At 42.9% G+C, this 23,844-nt stretch overlaps 1 protein-coding gene across 1 annotated transcript in view; it reads right to left on the reverse strand.

The window, feature by feature from the left end:
* LOC115472459 (kinesin-like protein KIF14) overlaps positions 1 to 21,340 on the reverse strand; it is a 37,074-nt gene extending 15,734 nt beyond the window's left edge. The window contains exons 1-3 of the mRNA XM_030206749.1: positions 20,157 to 21,340; positions 17,034 to 17,288; positions 9,188 to 9,275 (exon numbers count right to left, since the gene is read on the reverse strand). Coding sequence (XP_030062609.1) covers positions 9,188 to 9,275; positions 17,034 to 17,288; positions 20,157 to 21,289 — 1,476 coding nt within the window. The 5' untranslated portion in view covers positions 21,290 to 21,340. The remainder of the gene's footprint in view (positions 1 to 9,187; positions 9,276 to 17,033; positions 17,289 to 20,156) is intronic.
* Between the last annotated feature and the right edge of the window lie 2,504 nt (positions 21,341 to 23,844).

The following is a 23,844-nucleotide window of genomic DNA, read 5'->3' on the forward strand; positions in this document are numbered from 1 at the left end:
GCCAAACCCTGCACCCTGACCGACAAAACACCGAACACACAGGGGAATCAAATTACAGCCTCCCTGGGATAGCCAAATTTCAGACTAGTGCTGCAAGAAACAAACCTTTTTTGTTTTTAATTTTCATACATATAAATTGAGGCTTGTCCCAAACATGCTGAAGGCTCCTTTACCTCCACTGGGGTAGACAGAACCTGAGGAACAAGCAGTTCTGTTTCTCCCAATTCGGAGGGAGAACTTCCAGGACAAAATTGGGGGGAGGGATGCAGTGGAACACCCCCAGAGCACAAGAAACCCTCACGGGTCTCAGCCCCTATCCAGACACTAGCACTGCTCCGGAGCCATAAACAAAAATTCTCTTTAAGCTAAGGGCAAAGGAGAAATAAGAAAATATTCAAGAAGGGAAAATTATATCTTACCTGGTAATTTTCTTTCCTTTAATCGCAGCAGATGAATCCAGAAACTAGTTATATCTTGTATTAGTTTAATTCACTGGATTGGCATTTGCCATGACGGTGCAATGTAAGCCACATTGAGCCTGACACAGTTGGGAAAATGTGATAATAAATAAATAAATCTAACAGCAGGTGGACATAGAGATCACCCACATAGGACAGATAGCTCCTCAGCAAGTTAGTATGTTGAATACCAAAGCAGCAACCAGAGCTAGACCCGAACAGACCCCATCAACCACCAGGCCACGCTCGTTTGCCTGGCCCTATATCCTCTGTTCCACCCACAGAATCGAAAACCAGCCACTGTGGTTCAATGCTGCAGAGAACCACCATCAAATCCAGCAGTCGTAGAGAAATTGCTCTGAAGTTATTTCATGTTTTAAAAACACTTTTCTTTTTGTTTTGTTTTTTTATTGACTTTGCAAACAAACACAGAACAAGTGAAAAAAGGCCCAGTAGCCACCCGACAGATATCGTCCACAGAAAACATCCGACTGCGCCTAAAAGTCGCCACAGCATGGGTAAAATGCATATGCAAAGCTCCTGGAACCTGGCAACCCACCAGCATGTAACTGAGGCCACAGCGTCCTTAATCCAGTATGCCAGGGTCACCTTGGAAGCCGTGAGACCCCTCTGGGAACCCGTCAGCAGGATAAACCAGATGGTCAGTCCTGTGACAATCTCCCACAGGTACCACAACAGTGCTCATCTCACATTCAAACACCTCAGGGCCGCTGACGCCACCTTCGGTAAAGATGGAACCATCCGAATCATAACTTCAGAGTCCAAAAAAAGAGAGGGAGGAAGGGATCATGACTGATTTCTTCAGAGGCTCAAAAGGAGCCCATTGCACGGCACTCAGAACCAAATTAAGGTTCCATTCTGGACAGGGAGACCAGAGAGACCAGAGCCAACTAACCCCCTTCAGAAACCACACCACATCCAGATGCGTGGCCAGAGAAGCATGCTCAACACGCCCTCTGTAGCAAGCCAAAGCAGCCACCTGAACTCACAGCAAATTATACACCAGGCCTTTGATGGCCCTCCTGCAAAAATAAGTACATAAGTATTGCCATACTGGGAAAGTCCAAAGGTCCATCAAGCCCAGCATCCTGTTTCCAACAGTGGCCAATCCAGGTCACAAATACTTGGCAAGATCCCAAAAAAGTACAAAACATTTTATTATACTATAGAAATGTTTAATAGTAGTAGTAGTAGTATACTGCTAGATTGTAAGCTCTTTGAGCAAGGACTGTCTTTCGTCTATGTTTGTGCAGCGCTGCGTACGCCTTGTAGCGCTATAGAAATGCTAAATAGTAGTAGTAAATAGTGGATTTTCCCCAAGTCCATTTAATAATGGTCTATGGACTTTTCCTTTAGGAAGCCATCCAAACCTTTTTTAAACTCCACTAAGCTAACCGCCTTTACCACATTCTCTGGCAGTGAATTCCAGAGTTTAATTACACGTTCAGTGAAGAAACATTTTCTCAGATTCGTTTTAAATTTACTACATTGTAGCTTCATCGCATGCCCCCTAGTCCTAGTATTTTTGGAAAGCGTAAACAGACGCTTTACATCTACCCCTTCAACTCCACTCATTATTTTATAGACCTCTACCATATCTTCCCTCAGCCGCCTTTTCTCCAAACTGAAGAGCCCTAGCCGCTTTAGCCTTTCCTCATAGGGAAGTCGTCCCATCCCCTTTATCATTTTCATCGCCGTTCTCTGCAACTTTTCTAATTCCACTATATCTTTTTTGAGATGCGGCGACCAGAATTGAACACAATATTCATTCCTTTCCTAATAATACCTAACATTCTATTTGCTTTCTTAGCCACAGCAGCACACTGAGCAGAAGGTTTCAACGTATCATCAACAACGACACTTAGATCCCTTTCTTGATCTGCGACTCCTAACGTGGAACCTTGCATGACATAGCTATAATTCGGGTTCCTCTTTCCCAAATGCATCACTTTGCACTTGCTCACATTAAACATCATCTGCCATTTGGACGCCCAGTCTCCCAGTCTCGTAAAGTCCTCGTGTAATTTTTCACAATCCTCCCGCGATTTAACGACTTTGAATAACTTTGTGTCATCAGCAAATGTAATTACCTCTCTAGTTACTCCCAACTCTAGGTCATTTATAAATATGTTAAAAAGCAGCTGTCCCAGCACAGACCCCTGGGGAACCCCACTAACTATCCTTCTCTACTGAGAATACTGACTAGTTAACCCTACTCTCTGTTTTCTATCTTTTAACCAGTTTTTAATCCACAATAGAACACTACCTCCTATCCCATGACTCTCCAATTTCATCTGGAGTCTTTCATGAGGTACTTTGTCAAACGCCTTCTGAAAATCCAGATACACAGTATCAACCGGCTCACCTTTATCCACGTTTGTTCACCCCTTCAAAGAAATGTAGTAGATAGGCAACATTTCCTTTCACTAAAGCCATATTGACTTTGTCTCATTAATCCATGCTTTTGAATATGCTCTGTAATTTTGTTCTTAATAGTCTCTACCTGTATAATCAAATAGAAGGAGCTGTAGAGAATACTAAAAATCATATATAAACGTCAACAAATATTCAAATAAAGCTCAGGATTTACTAGGTTGATCTTATAACCATATCCAAAATGATGTACACAACAGCCATCGTGTTGTCAGAGAGAACACAGACCGGCTTACCCCGTACAAGCCCCGGAACACCTACAAAGCCCGGGCCACCGCTCAGAGCTTCAAATGGTTGATGGGCCACTGAGCCTCCAGTCCACCGGCCCTAAGCACTGCTCTGCAAACAATGAGCACCCCAACCCTCTAGGCTGGTATCCATCACCACCAGAATCCACGGTGGAGACGCCAATGGTATCCCCTTCTTCAAGTTGTCATCCTGGAGCCACCATTGTATACTGAGCCTGGCCTGAGGAGTCAAATGGAGATGCACCTGATAGTCCTGCGAAACCGGAGACCACCAACTCAGCAGCAAGCACTGAAGCGGGCGCATGTGGACTCTCGCCCACAGGACCACTTCCATGGTAGGTTAAGTACTGGTGGCTGGTGGACGTGAGGATCGCCTGGTGACTTGCCTGCCTGGTGCGAAGGTGGCGGACCTCACGCGTCACCTAGATAGGATTTTATATAGTGCTGGGGAGGAGACGGCTGTCTTGGTACATGTGGGTACTAATGACATAGGAAAATGTGGGAGAGAGGTTCTGGAAGCAAAATTTAGGCTCTTAGGTAGAAAGCTGAAATCCAGATCCTCCAGGGTAGCATTTTCTGAAATGCTACCTGTGCCACGCGCAGGGCCCAAGAGACAGGCAGAGCTCCAGAGTCTCAATGCGTGGATGAGACGATGGTGCAGGGAGGAGGGCTTTAGATTTGTTAGGAACTGGGCAACATTCTGGGGAAGGGGGAGCCTATTCCGAAAGGATGGGCTCCATCTTAACCAGAGTGGGACCAGGCTGCTGGCATCGGCGTTTAAGAAGAAGATAGAGCAGCTTTTAAACTAGAAATGGGGGGAAGGCCGACAGTCCTGTCAAAAGAGCATGGTTCGGGATAAGGTATCTTTCAAAGATATCACCATAACAGGGATAGAGTATCCTGATAGTGAGGTTGCAAAAGAGATTGTAGTAGATCGGGTATCTTTAAATAACAATAAAAATCAGACAAAAGATTGCCAATTAATACTGTCAAGTACTAAGCATGATGTACTTAGGAACAACAAACATAGTTTGAAATGTCTATATGCGAATGCCAGGAGCCTAAGAAATAAGATGGGGGAGTTGGAATATATTGCACTAAATGAAAAATTAGATATAATAGGCATCTCTGAGACCTGGTGGAAGGAGGATAACCAGTGGGACACTGTCATACCGGGGTACAAATTATATCGTAGTGATAGGGTGAATCGGATTGGTGGAGGGGTAGCATTGTATATTAACGAGAGCCTTGAATCAAATAGATTGAAAATTCTGCAGGAAACAAAACACTCCTTGGAATCACTGTGGATTGAAATTCCATGTGCAAAGGGGAAAAGGATAGTGATAGGAGTGTACTACCGTCCGCCTGGCCAGGACGAACAGACGGATGCGGAAATGTTAAAGGAAATCAGGGACGCAAACAAACTGGGCAACACAATAATAATGGGGGATTTCAATTACCCGCATATAGACTGGGTTAATGTAACATCTGTACACGCAAGGGACATAAGATTTCTTGATGAAATCAAGGACAGCTTCGTGGAACAGCTGGTTCAGGAGCCGACGAGAGAAGGAAAAATACTAGACTTAGTCCTTAGTGGTGCTCATGATCTAGTGCAGGGGGTAACGATACGAGGGCCGCTTGATAACAGTGATCATAATATGATCGGTTTTGATATTGGCATTGAAGGAAGTGAAACTAGGAAATCAAGTACGCTAGCGTTTAACTATAGAAAAGGTGATTACGACAAAATGAGAACAATGGTGAAAAAAAGACTGAAAGGAGCAGCTCGCAGAGTAAAAAACTTGCATCAGGCGTGGATGCTGTTTAAAAACACCATCCTGGAGGTTCAGGACAAATATATTCCACGTATTAGAAAAAAGGGAAAAAACTAAACGTCAGCCGTGGCTAAACAGTAAGATAAAGGAAATCATTAGAGCCAAAAAACAATCCTTCAGAAAGTGGAGAAGAGAACCAACTGAAAGTAACAGGATAGATCATAAGGAATGCCAAGCCAAATGCAAAGCGGAGATAAGGAGGGCAAAAAAGGACTTTGAGAAGAAATTAGCGTTGGAAGCAAAAATACATAGTAAAAATTTTTTTAGATACATTAAAAGCAGGAAACCGGCCAAAGAGTCGGTTGGGCCGCTGGACGAAAATGGTGTTAAAGGGGCGATCAAGGAGGACAAAGCCGTAGCGGAGAAATTAAATGAATTCTTTGCTTCGGTCTTCACCGAGGAGGATTTGGGGGGGACACCGGTGCCGGAAAGAATATTTGAAGCGGGGGAGTCGGAGAAACTAAACAAATTCTCTGTAACCTTGGAGGATGTAATGGGTCAGTTCAGCAAGCTGAAGAGTAGTAAATCACCGGGACCTGATGGTATTCATCCCAGAGTATTAATAGAACTAAAAAATGAACTTGCGGAGCTACTGTTAGAAATATGCAATCTGTCCCTAAAATCGAGTGTAGTACCGGAAGACTGGAGGGTAGCCAATGTTACTCCGATTTTTAAGAAGGGTTCCAGAGGAGATCCGGGAAATTATAGACCGGTGAGTCTGACGTCGGTGCCGGGCAAGATGGTGGAGGCTATTATTAAGAATAAAATTGCAGAGCATATACAAAAACATGGACTGATGAGACAAAGTCAGCACGGATTTAGTGAAGGGAAGTCTTGCCTCACCAATCTAATGCATTTTTTGAGGGGGTAAGCAAACATGTGGACAATGGGGAGCCGGTTGATATTGTATATCTGGATTTTCAGAAGGCGTTTGACAAAGTGCCGCACGAAAGACTCCTGAAGAAATTGCAGAGTCATGGAATCGGAGGTAGGGTATTATTATGGATTAAGAACTGGTTGAAAGATAGGAAGCAGAGAGTAGGATTGCATGGCCAGTATTCTCAGTGGAGGAGGGTAGTTAGTGGGGTCCCGCAGGGGTCTGTGCTGGGTCCGTTGCTTTTTAATGTATTTATAAATGACCTAGAGATGGGAATAACTAGTGAGGTAATTAAATTCGCCGATGACACAAAATTATTCAGGGTCGTCAAGTCGCAGGAGGAATGTGAACGATTACAGGAGGACCTTGCGAGACTGGGAGAATGGGCGTGCAAGTGGCAGATGAAGTTCAATGTTGACAAGTGCAAAGTGATGCATGTGGGTAAGAGGAACCCGAATTATAGCTACGTCTTGCAAGGTTCCGCGTTAGGAGTTACGGAGCAGAAAGGGCTGGGTGGCGCGTCGATGATACGCTGAAACCTTCTGCTCAGTGTGCTGCTGCGCTAGGAAAGCGAATAGAATGTTGGGGGTTATTAGGAAGGGTATGGAGTCCAGGTGTGCGATGTTATAATGCCGTTGTAGCGCTCCATGGTGCGACCGCACCTGGAGTATTGTGTTCAGTACTGGTCTCCGTCTCTCAAAAAGATATAGTAGAATTGGAAACGGTACAGCGAAGGGCGACGAAAATGAAGTGGGGATGGGACGACTTTCCTTGAAGAGAGGCTGAGAAGAGACGGCTGAGGGGAGATATGATAGAAGTGTTAAAATAATGAGTGGAATGGATCGGGTGGATGTGAAGCGACTGTTCACGCTATCCAAAATACTAGGACTAGAGGGCATGAGTTGAAGCTACAGTGTGGTTAAATTTAAAACGAATCGGAGAAAATTTTTTCTTCACCCAACGTGTATTAGACTCTGGAATTCGTTGCCGGAGAACGTGGTACGGGCGGTTAGCTTGACGGAGTTTAAAAAGGGTTAGATAGATTCCTAAAGGACAAGTCCATAGACCGCTATTAAATGGACTTGGAAAAATTCCGCATTTTAGGTATACCTTGTCTGGAATGTTTTTACGTTTGGGGAGCGTGCCAGGTGCCCTTGACCTGGATTGGCCACTGTCGGTGACAGGATGCTGGGCTAGATGGACCTTTGGTCTTTCCAGTATGGCACTACTTATGTACTTATGTACTTGACACCACATGGGAAAAAAAGTCCACTTGACATTCTTGTTATTAATTTATTGGGATTTATTAACCACCTCTATAAAGAGATTCACCCAAGGCAACATACAGCAGACACAGCCCGCAATTTTGTTTACATATAAAGTTGTGTGTGTGTGTGTGTGTGCACTACTTTGAGGTATAGAGTTTGTAAAGGGTATGCCCATAACTAAGTCTGTTCTTTGATCCAATCCCTTTGAGCTGGTTAAAACACCATCCATAGGTCTACTTCTGTCTTCATTCTATTCTTATTAAGTCTGACATCCAGTAATTTACTAGTCTCACTGAAGTCAGCCCTTATTAAGCCTATTCTGGAAAAAAAAAAATCAGATCTTGATCCAATGCAGGCCAAAAGTTATCAGTGTAGAATTTATCCTTTCTTTCTAAAGTTGTGGAGTCAGTGGTTCTTGATCAACTTTCTATTTATATTGAGTCTATTAATTCTTTATACGCTCAATCTGGATTTCGTGTCTACTTTAGTATGGAGACAGTGCTTACTTCTCCACTAATTGAACTTCATAGTAACTTGGAAAATTGCTTTGCTAGTCTCCCTTGATCTGTCAGCTCTTACCCTTTAGAGTGTATATATATTAGGCTAGCTCTCTATACCTGAGCTTGCTAGGAATAAGCGTATATCTTCTTGAGAGGAAAGATAAGGAAGGTTTTGTATTTCCTAGTTCCCCTGTATGGTGGTACAGAGTGTTATCACTTTCAAGAGCAGGACTATGGAATCGTAGCATTAACTGCATCAAGCCATGGTATAGTGAAAGTTATGCCATAGCAGTGGGCTCATACCATGGTGTGGGCAGATGTGCCACAGTTTCAGGTAGCACAGATAAGAACTCTTGTAGAGAGTGTCTCTAACCCAGCAAAGAAAAGGATATTTCTGCTAGTACAGTAATAATACAGCAGTAATACAGCATTTTATTCAACATCTTTATAAAACTATAGCATTTAAGAAATATGCATTCAGACATTCCTAGGAAGGGACTGTATGACAAGTTTTTAAAGTAACATAGGGCCCAATATTCAGAAAATGCTGAGCTCCTAAGTTAGCCTTCTAAACGTGTTCCCTATTTTCAGCCAAACTTAACAGCACAACTTTCCAGCTGAAAATACATTTTAATTTAGGTGCTTAAAAATTATGCTAAAGCTTAGGCCTTCTATTTGTTTACGAACCTAATTTATGAGCCTAGGACTAAAAAACTCAGTGCTAAGCTCCAAACTTCATTTCCCCCACCCTAAATCCATCCCTGTTACTACCCACTCTTTATGCTCCTAAATTTAAGAGTTTAGCAAGATTTAGTAAAAATGAATACACTCAGCCCTAGAAAGTTTTCAGAGAAGTCAATTTATGCTCTGAATATTGGGCCCATAAATTCTAATTATTTACATGTGCTTGTGTAACCTAACAAATGGACAAATCAAGAGTTGCTTACAGAAACAAAAACCCTTTATGGATTGGAGTGGAGGAGTGGCCTAGTGGTTAGGGTGGTGGACTTTGGTCCTGGGGAACTGAGGAACTGAGTTCGATTCCCACTTCAGGCACAGGCAGCTCCTTGTGACTCTGGGCAAGTCACTTAACCCGCCATTGCCCCATGTAGGCCGCATTGAGCCTGCCATGAGTGGGAAAGCGCGGGGTACAAATGTAACAAAACAAACAAAAAAAAAAAGTATTTTCTCCAATGTTCACGAACAAATATTTGTCAATTGCTTTTTATATTACTACTGGTCACCTGCATACCTGCCATGAACCCTAAAGAACCCCATTTGCAAGCTTGCCGATTGGGATTAGGCTGCAGTGAAGAGGGCCAAGAGAGTAATAAGAGACCAAGAGGCGGGAGGGAGGAAGTAAGAAGCTGGAGAGAAGGCGGGAGGTAGAAGAAAAACAAAAACAGGGAGAAAAAAATAAGAAAAAATATGAGTGAGAAAGACAGGATGGAATATGTGACAGGCAGGCTGCTGTATAGCATCTAATACATATTCAGAGGATTTGGAGTGTTGACTGAGCATCAACAAATCCTTCCAGATCTCACCTGTGCCGTTTCTATTCTCAATATCCGAGAAAAGAGATCTTCACAAAATCTTGGAATTATGCCTTGCTCTTCATCAAATCCCATCATCCTAAGTCAAAAGAATCTTGATTACTTTTGTGTACCTGTTCAAAAGAAAATGTTACTATTCTGTGTAAATAATCAAAAACAAACAGAGCTAATCCAAACTGGATTGCAAGTTCAGAAATCCAATTTACTCATTAAAGGTTTCAATCCTAGATATTCAACTAGAACAATAATGAAAGATTCATTCCAATTCTAGAACCAGGAAATTATTTTTTTAATGAAATCAAGCTCACAATCTTTACCCTAAACCATGTGTACACCACATGTGGCCTACCATCAAATTTTATGCCACCCATGAATCAAAACAGAAAGGGATATATGCTCCCCACAGTAATCAAACACAGAATGGAAGGAAACAAAAGTTAGCAGCATCTTTTTAAATAGAATGGTATGGTTTGGTCCGGTCTCCACATTCTATACATTATCCATTATATTTAGTGTTTTCAGATATTGCTTGTGCTTTGCAACATCTAGCCTCTATCAGTATTTTCTCAGGTTTAGATTTTTGCGTATATACCCCCTTCGTGTTCAGACTCAAGGATCAAATAGATTCCAGACAGTTGCTCACTGTAGTTAATAGTGCCTCTCCAGGGGCTCTCACAGATGGTTTTATATTCATTATCAGTTGCTCTTCTTATATATTGCCTCGGTATATTCTTTTCTTATGGGGTTTTATTTGGGATCATTTTGCCGGTCATCCTGCCGCCATATTTACCGTATTTTTCGACTATAAGACGCACTTTTTTCCCCCAAAATTTGGGAGGAAAATGGGGGGTGCGTCTATAGTCCGAGAGGTAGCGAGTTTTGGATCGCCGTCCCCTACTTACGCGATGCCATGTTCCCTGGTGGTCTAGTGACGTCGGGGCAGGAAAGAGCCCCCTCTTTCCTGCCCATACGCGCTGCTCTCCGTGCTCCTGACTGCTTCCCTGACGGTCCTCGGCGAGATTCAAAATGGCGGCCATTTTGAATCTCGCCGAGACCGTCAGGAAGCAGTCAGGAGCACGGAGAGCAGCGCGATGGGCAGGAAAGAGGGGGCTCTTTCCTGCCCCGACGTCACTAGACCACCAGGGAACATGGCATCGCGTAAGTAGGGGACGGTGATCCAAAACTCGGACAAGACGCACCGGAGCACCTAGGTTTTAGAGGAGGGAAAAAGGAAAATTTTTTTTTTCCTATTTCCCTCCTCTAAAACCTAGGTGCGTCTTATGGTCCGGTGCGTCTTATAGTCCGAAAAATACGGTAGGTTCTTAAGCCTGTATTGTTTCTGTTATACATACAGATATAACAATATTTTTACACTTTTTATAAATGTTGACATGCCTTGTGTTTGTGAAAAAGTGAATTGCATAATAGAGTGTTTTATTTATAGCTTTTTTCACTATGTAATAATGGGTCTTTTTATTATTATAATTTTTAAATTTTTAATTTAGATTATTTGTTTTTTGTTTGTCTCATACACTTTTGGTGCCTCAGGTTTCTAGTACGCTTTGTAGGCATCATGATTATTTCTATTTTAGCATGAACAATATGTTTTTATCATTGGCAATAGATGTTTTTGACCCCATTATTTTATTTATCATCATTAATTCCTGTGCATTATGTGACTTCATAATATTTCAGGCTGTTCTTCCTATTCGTTTTGCACTAGATTGAAGGTATCGTCTATCACTTTAAAGTTTTGTTTCATACCGATGTCAATTTCTCATTACACTTCATGTCTCTCTTTCAGCTCCGCTCCTGCATATCTTCTTGGTATTCACATGTCATTTTTTTAAATACTCTATTTACATTTTGCTCACACCTTTTTCAGTAGTAGCTCAAGGTGAGTTACATTCAGGTACACTGGATATTTCTCTGTCCCAGGAGGGCTCACAATCTAAGTTTGTACCTGAGGCAATGGAGGGTTAAGTGACTTGCCCAAGATCACAAGGAGCAGCAGTGGGATTTGAACCAGCCACCTCTTGATTGCAAGACCGGTGCTCTAAACACTAGGCCACTCCTCATTTACATTATTCCACAAACATTTTCACATTACTTAATTGTACGTGTTAGTTGTAACACATACATGCATGTATATGCACATATTTTGTTCAAATCCCATGGAGGAACCACCGGACGATGCAGCGGACGGATCAACTTCACTACCTTCAAGAAACGCACAACATCAGGAGAGGCCGCTAAGGATACCCCCTGAACCAGGACAAGGCTGCCACCTGCACTTTTAGGGAAGACTGCGCGAGGCCCCTGTCTAATCCGTCCTGCAGAAATTCCAAAACCTCCGCTATCGAAACATGCAAGGCAAGGTAAGACCGCTCCTGACACCAATTCTCAAAGATTCGCCACACGCGCACATAAGCCAAAGTAGACCTCTTACGGGAACGCAACATAGTATCAATTACCCTGGGAGAAAAACCTTTCAATTTGTGCCGCTCAAGAGCCAGGCCATAAGCGAGAACAGAGTGGGATCGGCCATCTCGATTGACCCCTGAACCAACCTCACTGCGGACCCCAATGGGATCAGCTCCTGGACTGCCAACCGCACTAGATCTCCGTACCACGGACAGCATGGCCAATTGGGAGCCACCAGGATCACTGGACCAGAGTGTCGCTCTATTCTCTGCACTACTCGCCCCACCAATGGCCACGGAGGGAACACATAAAGCAACTCATGAAGAGGCCATGGAAAAACCAACGCATCGATCTCCTCGGACGACTGAAGCGAGAAACCTGGGCATTGTCGGCCGACGCCATGAGATCCATCACTGGACGACCTCATTCCAACACTATGCGCTCAAAGACTGACTGATGAAGAGACCATTCTCTGGGATCCAACGTGCGCCTACTCAAAGAGTACGCTCACGTTGTCTACACCTGCCACGTGAACTGCCGAGAGCTCCTGAAGATGCACTTCTGCCCAGCTTAGTAACTCTTGTCGCCTCTTCGGCCACCGCTCGGCTCCTCGTTCCCCCCTGCCGATTTACATAAGCCACAGCCGTGGCATTGTCGGAAAGAATCCTGATAGCGCTACCTTTGAGAAGAAACTGAAAAGACTGGAGAGCCAATCGAATCGCCCACATCTCCAGCCGGTTGATGGACCAGCGAACTTCCTCCAATGACCAAAGACCCTGGGCCACCTGCCCCAGGCAATGACCTCCCCAGCCCCATAGACTCGCATCTATGATGAAAACTATCCAGCCCGGCGGCTCCAACAGCATTCCCTTCACTAGATTCGGAGTGTGAAGCCACCAGCACAGGTTGCGACGAGGAGCCTCTAACAGAAGTAGTGTCTCCTCCAACTGCTGGGTCTGAGGAAACCAGCAATCCAACAGAGCCCTCTGCAAATGACGCATATGGGCCCTGGCCCAAGGGACCACCGCTATCACTTCCACCATCAGACCCAGCACGTGAAGGTAAGAACGAGCCGAGGGAGCCCTCTGTGCACACAGCTGCTGCCGAATTTGACCCTACAACTTGGAAACTCGAGTGGACATCAGGAACACCCGACCTTTCTCCATCTCAAAACGGACCCCTAGGTACTCCAGGGACTGAAGGTACTAGTTGACTCTTGGCTGGATTCACCATCCAACCCTGAGACTGCAAAAAGGATACCACCCGTGCGATTGCCTCTGCGCTTTCCAACCTCGATTTGGCTCGAATCAACCAATCGTCGAGGTAAGGATGAACCAAAATGCCTTACTTTCATAGAGCCGCCACCACAACCACCATCACCTTGGAAAACTTGTGTGGCGCCGTCGCAAGACTGAAGGGAAGCGCACAAAACTGGAAATACTTCCCTAATACAGCAAAGAAAACGCTGATGCGCTGCCCGGATGGGAATGTGCAAGTAGGCCTCTGTCAGGTCTAACGAAGTGAGAAACTCTCCTCTCTGAACCGCCACAATAACCGAGCGTAAAGTTTCCATCCGAAAGGAGGGGACCTTCAGAACTCCAATGACTCTCTTGAGGTCTAAAATGGGACGATAGGAACCCTCCTTCTTGGGCACCACAAAATAAAATCATGTAGCAACCCGTTCCCCTTTCCCCTGGAGGAATGGAGACCACTGCTCCGAGGTCTATCTGGCGCAACAGAGTGTCTCGCACTGCTCTCGCCTTGCGCCGAGAGTGACAAGGAAACACTAGAAAGAAATCTGAAAGAGGGCCATTGAACTCTAGTGCGTATCCGTCACGTACTACCTCCAGAACCTAGTGGTCTGAATTGACCTGGACCCACCTCTGGTAAAATAAACTTAACCAGGCGCCCACGCGTACCAGAGACTGGGCCCCCACACCATCATTGGGAATTATGGGCTGTACCGGGAGCTCCCGAGGAGGAATCCCGGCCACCACAGCGTCCACCTCGAAAGGGCTGGGTCCGCTGGAAAAACCGACCCCTGGACACTCCACTACACCTACCAGGCCTATACCGCCTTGCATCCCGAAAACATCCACGCACGGAAGTCCTCCTGGAACCTGACTTAGGCCGAAGCTCCGGAAGCCGCAGGACCTTAGCATCACCAAGTCCCCGCGCCAACTTTTCTAGCTCCTCCTCAAAACAGCATAGAACCTTTAAAGGGGAGCGAAGAAAGCTTTGACTTTGAAGCCGCATCAGCAACACAACCCCATAACCACAGGGCTCGACAGGCTCCAACCCCTAAGGTCATGTTCTTTGCCAACACCTGTAACAAATCGTATATCGCATCTACCAAAAAAAGATGACCCCATCTCCAACTAAGCCAGCTCCTGAACCCAGGACGCACAGTGGAAACAAGCATGAGCTACCAAATCTCAACAAACAGAGGCTTGCAACACCAAAGCCGATAAATCAAAACTCCATTTAAGAAAGGACTCCAACTTTCTATCCTGAGGGTCCCTTAATGCGGCGCCACCATCCACCGGGATAGCTGTGGCCTTAGTCATCGCCGTTACCACTGCATTCACCGCAGGAGGTTTCAAAGAATCCCTATCCACCTGGGGAAGAGGGTAGAGCTTAGCCATGGCCCGAGCCACCTTACACGGAGTATCCAGGGAAGCCCACTCCTGCACTACCATGTCCCTCAGGTCTGCGTTCATAGGAAACGAGCGTGGTACCCGCCTAATCCCCTTAACCAACGGATCCACCTGCTTCCCATCTCCCAGAGGAACCTCCGCAGGTTCAAATTTTAAAGTAGAAGACACCTGATCAATAAGCTCAGATAACTCATCCCTATGAAAATTCTGAACTACCGAAGGGTCCTCACCTGGCAAAGACATCTCTTTATCCTGACCCGACAGGGACACCTCTTCCTCCTCTAGCGCACCAAGATTCCCCTCCAAATCTGGTAGAGAACAGGTCTCCAGGTGCTCTGACCACATCAAACGAGGCCTCTTAGCTAATCCACCCCATCACTTAACCAGGGAGCTCCATGCGAGAAGGACCCACTTTCCAGGCCTGGAACATGGCCCAAATAAAGTCTGGTGGGAAACCCATCCCCCCGGAGGATTCTAAAAGTGAAGACGGGCCCGGAACAGGGATTCCCTGTGCAGACTGCGCCGGCTCCGATCCAGCGCGGGACAAATCCAAAATGGCGGCGGTTCCCGCCAAAAATCAGGACCGTCACAGTGACGGCTGCTTGTGCTGACTCAACCCCCTCCGAACACGCGGTGGGAACCTTGGACAATAACAGCGGAGGCACGGAGGAAGGGTGCTTGGTCTACCCACAAAAACGGCACTGGCTACCCAGCACTTCCAACCCCTGACGAGCACAAAATCGGCAACGGAGGAGTTTCCCCCGACATGACTGACAGCGGGAAAAATCTAAAGGCCAAGCCACCCACACACACACGAGCTCACCACAGGCCTCAGCTCTCCCAAGCAGCCAGAACGACGCCGCTTCAAAACCAGAGAAACAGCTCTTTTTTTTTTTTTTTCAAACTTTATTTGAGCCTCGCTGCAGCTGACTGAAAGGCACTCAAGGCTGCCGCCCCACCATGGCAGCCGAGGCACAAGGCTGACCAAGCGGGAGAGCCGGCTAGGGGGAGGAACCCAGCCATCCGGATGTGACACCCCAAGGGGTACAAAGTAAAGGCCCCACAGGACCCACTACCCCCAAGCACACAGAGAAACCAGGCACAGGGATTCTTATTTCTTTTTTTTTTTTTTTTTTACTAAGGAATAGAAAATAAAACAAAACTAGACCCTGAGAAAAACCCTAAGGCCTACCAGACCGGACAAGCTGCATGTCTACCCTCTGCTGGAAACTGAGAAATACTGGATAAATATGGTTAGGCATAGGTTATATGTACAGTGTTCAAAGTTAGTGTTCTCAGTCTCCCTCTGCTGGTAGGCGTGCACAACCTAAGCGTCTTGACCGGTCTGGAGGGCTGCTGAGGAAGCAGACAATGACCTCATCAGCACATCCAGCCTACATGGAACAAGGCTGCTTTACTGAGATAGGCTCAAATATCTCATTAAAAAGTGAAGGCTTGTATGCACACTGACCCAGTTGCAGAAGAGACAACCTACGGCAGAGAGTATTGGGATCAATATTAAAACATTGGGGTGGGTTTTGTGAGGGAACTTAAACACCATCCAAATGCAAGAGTTACTGCTAGTTATTAAACTTTCTATTGTGTGTCTTACTTTTTCTAGTCTTATTTCTTTCATAGGGGTCCTTTTAGTAAGCTGTGGTAGAAAGTGGCCTTAGCACACCCTTATGCAGGGTTTTTCCTGTGTACCAAGGTCATTTTTACTGCAGCAGTAATATAGACGATTTTCCCTTTTTTGCATTAATGGCCAAGCACTAATGTCACCATTACCACAGGAGCACTTACTGACACCTATTTTGTAAGCAGTAAGGGTTCACATGGTAATATTGTGCTAATTAGTTAGTACATGGCTAAATGGACATGCTGATTAGCGCTGAAACATCCATTCTCTGCACCACTCCATGCAAAAATTAAAAACATATTTTTAGCACGTGTCAATTAGGAACGTATCCTGTGGTAAGCCCTTTTAAGCTGTGATTAAAAAAAAAAGTGCTAGTGTGTGTTTAATTCTGAAAACTAAGGATACAATCAATACAGGGCTTCCATCATACAACTCACAATCCAAATTAGATGTGATCTACAGTTATTTGACTAATATATAACAAGAGCCATAACAGATCACTTTAAAAAATTGGTATAAAATGCCTCCTTTATAGTAAAATGGTGTGATTTTCAGGGATTCAAAAATAAGTTTGCCTGTTCACTTCAGGAATTGATTTTCACCAAGACGAAACAGCAGAGCAGCATCGTAGAATGTGCCCCCCTCTGCTGAGAAGCAACAGCATAGTCAAATCAGGCCATAAGAATTCCATCTCCAAAAAGGAACAAACACCAGAAAGCTGGGCCACAGCACCTGACCATATTCTCAATGCTGAAAAGGACCAGGAGCAGCTGCACAAGGCATGCTGCCCCACCATCCACCTGCTTCCTCTCCAGAGGAGATGGACAGAAGTAGTGTCTTCTGGCCTGGGAGGACAGAGAAAGGGAGCAAGAGAGCTGTACTGTATGATGAAGAATGAAAGGGATGCATGGTGGTGAAGTGTGGTGTGTGGACTCTCCAAGAAGTGAAAAAAATGCAGTCCCTCCTTACCTTCACCACAAAAAGCAGTTTATCGGTGAATGAAGCCCAACAAAGCAAGTGCATTTCATTCTTGGTAAATACTTCAAAAACCTGGTGTTCTAAAAATCCCAGTGTTACCAAAACTTTGATGAATTGTCATCCACGCCTTGATACTTACGTGTAAGACTTTCCAGAGCCCGTCTGCCCATAAGCAAAGAGACAAGTGTTGTAACCCTCAAAAGCTCGCTCCAAGAGAGGGACCGCCAGCTTCTCATAAACATTTTCTTGGCTAGCATAGTTAGAATGAGACTTATCAAATGACCAAAAAGAAAAGTCATAGACAAAATTATGAGCTTGGTTGGTTTCTGGATGCTGGACAATGACTTCCTGTCCATTCACAGAAATTACTTGGTACGCGTTTTCACTTCTTTCCCTGAATAAAAATAAAATGCAAGTTAGAGCAAACACAAAGCAAGCTTTAACCAATAATCCAAATACTACTTTGTACAACAACTATGTTTATTCTTTTTTACTTAAACTTATGTGCTGTGCTTTTTTTGTTTTGTTTTGTTTTTTTTTGGGGGGGGGGGGTTGTTTTTTGTAATATTACTGTTCATGTGTATAGCATTATCAAATGTACGAGTCCTCAAGGCAGACACAGACCCTGCTCTTTGTTAAGTTGTACCGGGACTTTTATTCTACATTTACCTCAGCAGTTCAAGGACAGATTATATAAAAAAAATTAAAAAAAAAGACCAGATCAAAATATCCAGGAATTACAATACAAACAGCAATTAACACAATCCTAACCAATATAGTCCCATCAGTTACATTCTGAAAATACAAGACCAGTATCATAACATAAAATGGTTTTCAGCTTTTTTCTAAATGCCAAATAGTGATGACAGGTTCTCAATGATAAAGGTAAAGAATTCAATAGTGTGGCCATTTGACAACATAAAGAAGAAAAAAAAAAGTATTGATTGATTTTAAGCTAGTTATATCTGGAAATCTCAAAAGAAATTGGTTTCAGATATCATACTTGGATGCAGCATTCTGTAAGAGTATGGCCATAAAAACCATACAAGGAGGAATTTCAGAAAGAATTTTAAAAAAAACCATTCATCTTAAAGCGGATGCAAGCTATAATCGGCAGCCAATGTAGTTTCAGATGGCAACTTTTAACTGAATCATTTTGATAGGCCATAAATTAATCTAACAGATGTATTCTGCTTTATTTGTAAACGGCTGAGTAATGTTTTAGATCAGCACAGTAAACGCAACTGCATTGATTCCACTCCTAAAAATGTTGAATTTAAATTTAACGAAAATGAGTTATCCCCTATGGTAAAGTTCTGTTTATATCTTATGGAGTCTTATCTAGTCATGATAGAAAACAGACAGACAAAACAAATGAAGAGGTTTTAAGAATTAAACCAGGCAGGCTACAGGTAAGATTCATTGACAAAAAAGGTACTTTGAGTGAAGTAGTGGAGAATAAGACCTCTAAAGAAAGTTTATGTAAGAAAAAAGCAGCCAATGGGGAGGGAGTAGGATTCAAAGGAATATAGATGCAGTCTGAAAGAACAAGCTTTGTACATTGGATGCTGCTTTTCAGATGCAGATCTAACACACAAAACAAAATATATGACTACACAGTGGTTTGCTGGAGGGTAATCAGTTGCCCTCTAGTATGACTGAAGCGGGTATAACAGTCCTGCTGAAGCATGGAAAAGATCCTTCTGCCTGTGGGTCTTATAGCCCTATTTTGCTTTTAAACAAAGTTGTCCTTAAGAAGAGTTACCATACTGGGACAGACCAAAGGTCTATCAAGCCCAGTATCCTGTTTCCAACAGTGGCCAATCCAGGTTACAAGTACCTGGCAAGATCACAAAACAGTAAAACAGATTTTATGCTGCTTATTCTAGAAATAAGCAGTGGATTTTCCCCAAGAACAGGAAAGAGGGGAGTGAGCTTAGAGCAGATAGAAGCAAAGAGAGCAAAGAAGAGCTGCCCCTCTCCTCCAGTCATTCATGGTGTGAATGAAGCAGACTCTGCATAGCAAAGAGAATCCCTTCTCTCATAGTAGTAGAAAAAAGCATTATATTTCCATTTAGTAATATTTATCACAGTGATCTAGTAACTGTTCAGCTTCTAAAGTAAATTGGATGCTGTGGAACACAGCTAAAATCTGAATCGAATTTATCACCTGCAAAAAAAATTACATGTTGGGTATAGTTGGATTATGTTGGCTGATTTTTTTTTCTGTGCTTAATTAATTCTCTTGTATGTCCTTTGATATACTTCAGAAAACTTTCATGGAGACAATGGAGACTCCCTCCATACTAAACTGCTTGATTAGTACTAGCACTAGAGAACCAGCATCCCAGATTTACCAATCAAAAATCTGGTTACTTTAACCACCCTCCTTCCCTCCCACTGGTAAGAAGAAAGCTGCAGTCTTACCTGTGTGGGTCTTTTACCAACTTCAATCTGATGTCTATGACTTCATGTGTTCACCTATCAGGCTGAAGCCAGCACAATGAGACCCACACAAGTAAAATATGTCGCTCTCACTCCCAGTCCCTCTGGCAAACGGAATAAGAATTATGCAAAACTGGGTCTCATATGCCATGAGGATTAAATAAACTCAAAAGAAGTGTCCACAATATAAAGGGTGAAAAGCACACATCAAACTTTCCTTCACATGCTGTACTGGCTTTTCAAGTACATTACTATGATGCAGTTGGTCATCTATAATTTAAATTTTATGTTTTCAGGTAAAAAGTTGATGAAGAATGTCTAAGGGGGGATAGGATGGTAGGATGAGAGGGAATTGGTTCCTTTTGATTGTGACAATGATCAATAAATGTAAACGCACATCCAGAAATGATAACTGGAAAAAGGTGTGCTGTCACATTCTAATTTTGAAATAAAATTTTAAAATTTTGTTTTCATACAAAAGTAAGCAGCATTACATATATCTGGTTTTACAGGGGAGGTATGGGGGGGGAAACTTGTTATGTTAGCAGTCTGTTTTGGTCTCTGTCTTGTTTGCTGGATGACTTTGGATGACTGTATGGTGGTTCTGTTAATAAACACGATTTAAACATATATTTGGCTTTTGTGCTGTCTTGTGTTGCATTTCCCTTCTAATTGAAATTTTGTTTTACTGTGTATGTTATAATGTGATTCGCTTAGCACTGTAGGCAGAATGCAAATGGATTACACAAATAAATATACCCAATAAGTGAATATTTTATGAGCTGAATGAGACTAACAAACAAACATATTTACTGACCTGTTGCTGAAAGGCCTTATGCGCACAGCCACCGTCACTACAGAGTTCTCAGCCTTTGAAGGGTCTTGGTCAATGCAGCTGTCCTGAGCCTTGCTCTCTTTTAATACAACAGTGCTACTTGCTACATTGTGGTCTTGTGTCCTTTCAGGTCTGCTTGCACGGAAAGAGTTGGCTATACTTTTCTTCGGGGTAACTGGCAGATTGCTTGCTCTGTTTTTGCAAGCAGACACTGTAGAACTCCTGATGTTTTGGAACATGTCACATGCTGATGCCAATTTAAGACTTTTTAACATAGCTTCTTGTCTGAGTGGCCTCTGTTGGTTTAAACTTCCAGATTTGTTATCTGGAGTTTTAAGAATTTCCTTTCCAATTATTTTATTTGCTATGCATTTTTCATGCAGTTTGGCACCAGGTGTCCTGTTAACAGATGTTACAACATACGAATAACCTGAATTAAGAACTTTGTTTGGGCTCTGTGTTTTGTCTCTGAATGCCCTACCATTCACACATGTCATTTTACCATTTCCATCTGTACCTTCAAGAACAGAACATGAGTCCTTGCTTTTTGGAGCACCTTTCAGTTCAACAATCAGGTGAGATTTCATTGACTGGACAGATGCACTACAGTATGTCTTGCTAATAATGTTTGCTGGAAAAGATGTTTCATTGCTTAACTGTCCAGCTGAATCTGGGTTCTTGAGACCTGACTGGCTATTGTTATTCACTGGAACTTGTTTGTTGCCCACTCCAGTCCGCCGTTGCAGTGTAGGTTGTCTTTGCACTTGTTGTTCTTCAGCATTCTGTACAGTGTTCTCATATGTCTCTTTATCACTACAGGTGGAGTCTTTTTTGGTCATTTTTCGTTTCTGAAGAATAAGCATGCCATCTTGCTTCAGGCTCGGGGGAGTGTCTGCAGATTTTTCAAAGGCAGAGACTATATAAGTTCTATTTAAATCTTTTGTTGTATCCAAAGGCAGTGGAGGTTGGACACCTTTTTCATCTGATGACTGGGGCTTATTCTGCTGCCCTAACTTGTTGCTTTTAGCATAGATATTTAAAGGACTTTTTAAATATGAAGATGAAATTCCAGCCCTGTTGATGTGCTGTTTGGTAGGTACTGTGTAAATCGGCATTTTACTTTCAAGTAGATTTAACTACAAGATTCTAATAAGACATAAACCAGTTTCTTCATAGGTATAAATCTGAATCTCAGCCACCTACTGGCTCCATCTATTACCGCTGCTGCCACAACTTATTAAGTCTATGTCCTGAGAAATACCCTGTGAAATTAAAGAAACAAGGTAGACAATTAAAAACCAAGCATTTCCATTTGCCATAAGTCATGATTCAGTGTTTTCCATCCTAAGCTCCCCCACAAGGTAGCATACGAAAGGAGAAGGACCTGTGCTTCCTCACAGAGCAGCACAAGAATGTATAGCTAGAGTGAACCACAGACAATGCTCTCCTCCAGAAATGTTCTAATGGTTGGGTCTACAAGAAGACTGAGTCAGTCCTTGTGAGTCAAATCAGAAAAACAGATACGGAGAAAGGTGAGCTCCTGTGTCCTTGCTGAAGAATCCTTGAGGGAGAAACCCAGAAGTGTTCCCTTTTTTTTTTTTTTTTGTTACATTTGTACCCCGCGCTTTCCCACTCATGGCAGGCTCAATGTGGCTTACATATTGTATACAGGTACTTATTTGTACCTGGGGCAATGGAGGGTTAAGTGTCTTGCCCAGAGTCATAAGGAGCTGCCTGTGCCTGAAGTGGGAATCGAACTCAGTTCCTCAGTGCCCCGGGACCAAAGTCCACCACCCTAACCACTAGGCCACTCCTCCACTCCATATCATCCCTAGGAAGATCGGTGACTTTGGAACTAGACAGCAAGTCAACCTGGTTGTTCCCTGAGGAGCCAATTGTGGACAAAGGAGCGGGGAAGGTCCGATCCTAGGCTCCAAAGCCAGAGAGAAGTTTGAGGAAGTACAGAACTTTGTAGAGGAGTGTCTGTATGCCTCCTGTTTTGCTAAGTTATGTTTTAATGCAAATGTTAAAGAGTAAAATCAATCCCTCTATATCTGTGATACCAATAAGAGGAAACCAAGAAGCAGCTAAATTTGAAAGCAAGGAAAAGTACAGGGGAAGATTCAGTATAGGCTGTATATGAATTAGCCAAGCTTACTTTTAGTGAGAAACGACAATGATTTTGGCTCACTTGATTAGCTCTATACATCATGAGCTTCCCCTTTTTTTTTTTTTTTTTTTTACTTTGCCTTATTTTTCAAAAAAGGATATATATATATATAGTTTAACTTATTTTTCTTCAATCAATAAAAAATCAAAACACATGCACACTCACCAATGTCCAACTTATGTATCAAATTTTTAAAACAATCCAATATTGCCGTGATGATTGCAAATTGACAAAGTTTCAATTAACAATGGAAAGGCAGGAGTCAAAATAACACTCCCCTTTGCCTTTCCATATTATGCAGCACTAGTAAATAAATTAGCAGTTAGCCATAGACTTATCTTAATCGTTGGTTTGCTATACTGCTATTCCTCTTCCTCTGACACAGCACCCTGTTTCAATAGTTACTTCATAAGGGACGCCAGTGCTTGCTTTCATGCCACTTCTTTGTCTAAATAGATTGTTTCAGCTGGCAGCAATAAACCTCCTCTGGGTCTGCCTCAGATACTGGCTGTCTCCATCCTGGCAGACCCAGAGGAGGCTCATTGCTACCAGCTGAAACAATCCATTTAGACAAAGAAGTGGCACAAAAGCAAGCACTGGCATCCCTGATGAAGGAACTATTGAAACAGGGAGCTCGAAGAGGAACAGCAGTAGAGCGAACCAACAATTAAGATATGTCTATGGATAACTACTCATTTATTTAATATGCATAATATGGAGAGGCAGTTATTTTGACTCCTGTCCATTGTTGAAACTTAGCAGTTTGCAATCATCACAGAAATATCAGATTGTTGGAAAAAATTGATACATAAGTTGGATACTGGGGAGTGACAATGTTTTTTGAAAAAATAAGGCAAAAACGTTTTTAAGGGGGGAAGCTAATAATAATAATAATAGAGCTAATTAAGTGAGCCAAAATAGTAATTTCTCATTAAAAGTAAGCTTGGCTGATTCATATACAGCCTATACTGAATCCTCCCCTCTACACTTTTTTTTTTTTTTTTTTCAAATTTAGCTGCTCCTTAGTTTCCTCTTATTGGTATCACAGATACATAGAGATTGATTATCTCTCACCCCCTTTTTTGTTTCATTTAAGCTTTAATTCAAATAATAAAGCATTAGAAGACTGATTTAAATCCTAAGGAGTTGTGTAAAAACAAATATTCATGATTTTGAAAAAAATAAGCAAGCCACTTTTAGCAACAAAACCCAAAAGGAAGACCTCGTTGCTGTATAATTTGAGTCATTATGTCTACAATGATAGAATAATTCAATTACTCAAGTTGTCCAGATACAGTGAAACCATTTTTAAATACTTGGCATTATATAATAGGTGGGAAAATGTGGGCTACAAATGCAAATAAATAAATAAATAATAAATATTCATTACAGAAACATTCTTTTCTTCTTATGGCATCCAAAAAATTAAAAATCCACTTAACAGCTGCTCTGTTTTAGAATAAACCATGGACTTCAGATTAGCAGTCAAATTCTTAAAGA

This window comes from Microcaecilia unicolor, chromosome 6 (assembly GCF_901765095.1).
Source record: "Microcaecilia unicolor chromosome 6, aMicUni1.1, whole genome shotgun sequence".
Classification (NCBI taxonomy): domain Eukaryota; kingdom Metazoa; phylum Chordata; class Amphibia; order Gymnophiona; family Siphonopidae; genus Microcaecilia; species Microcaecilia unicolor.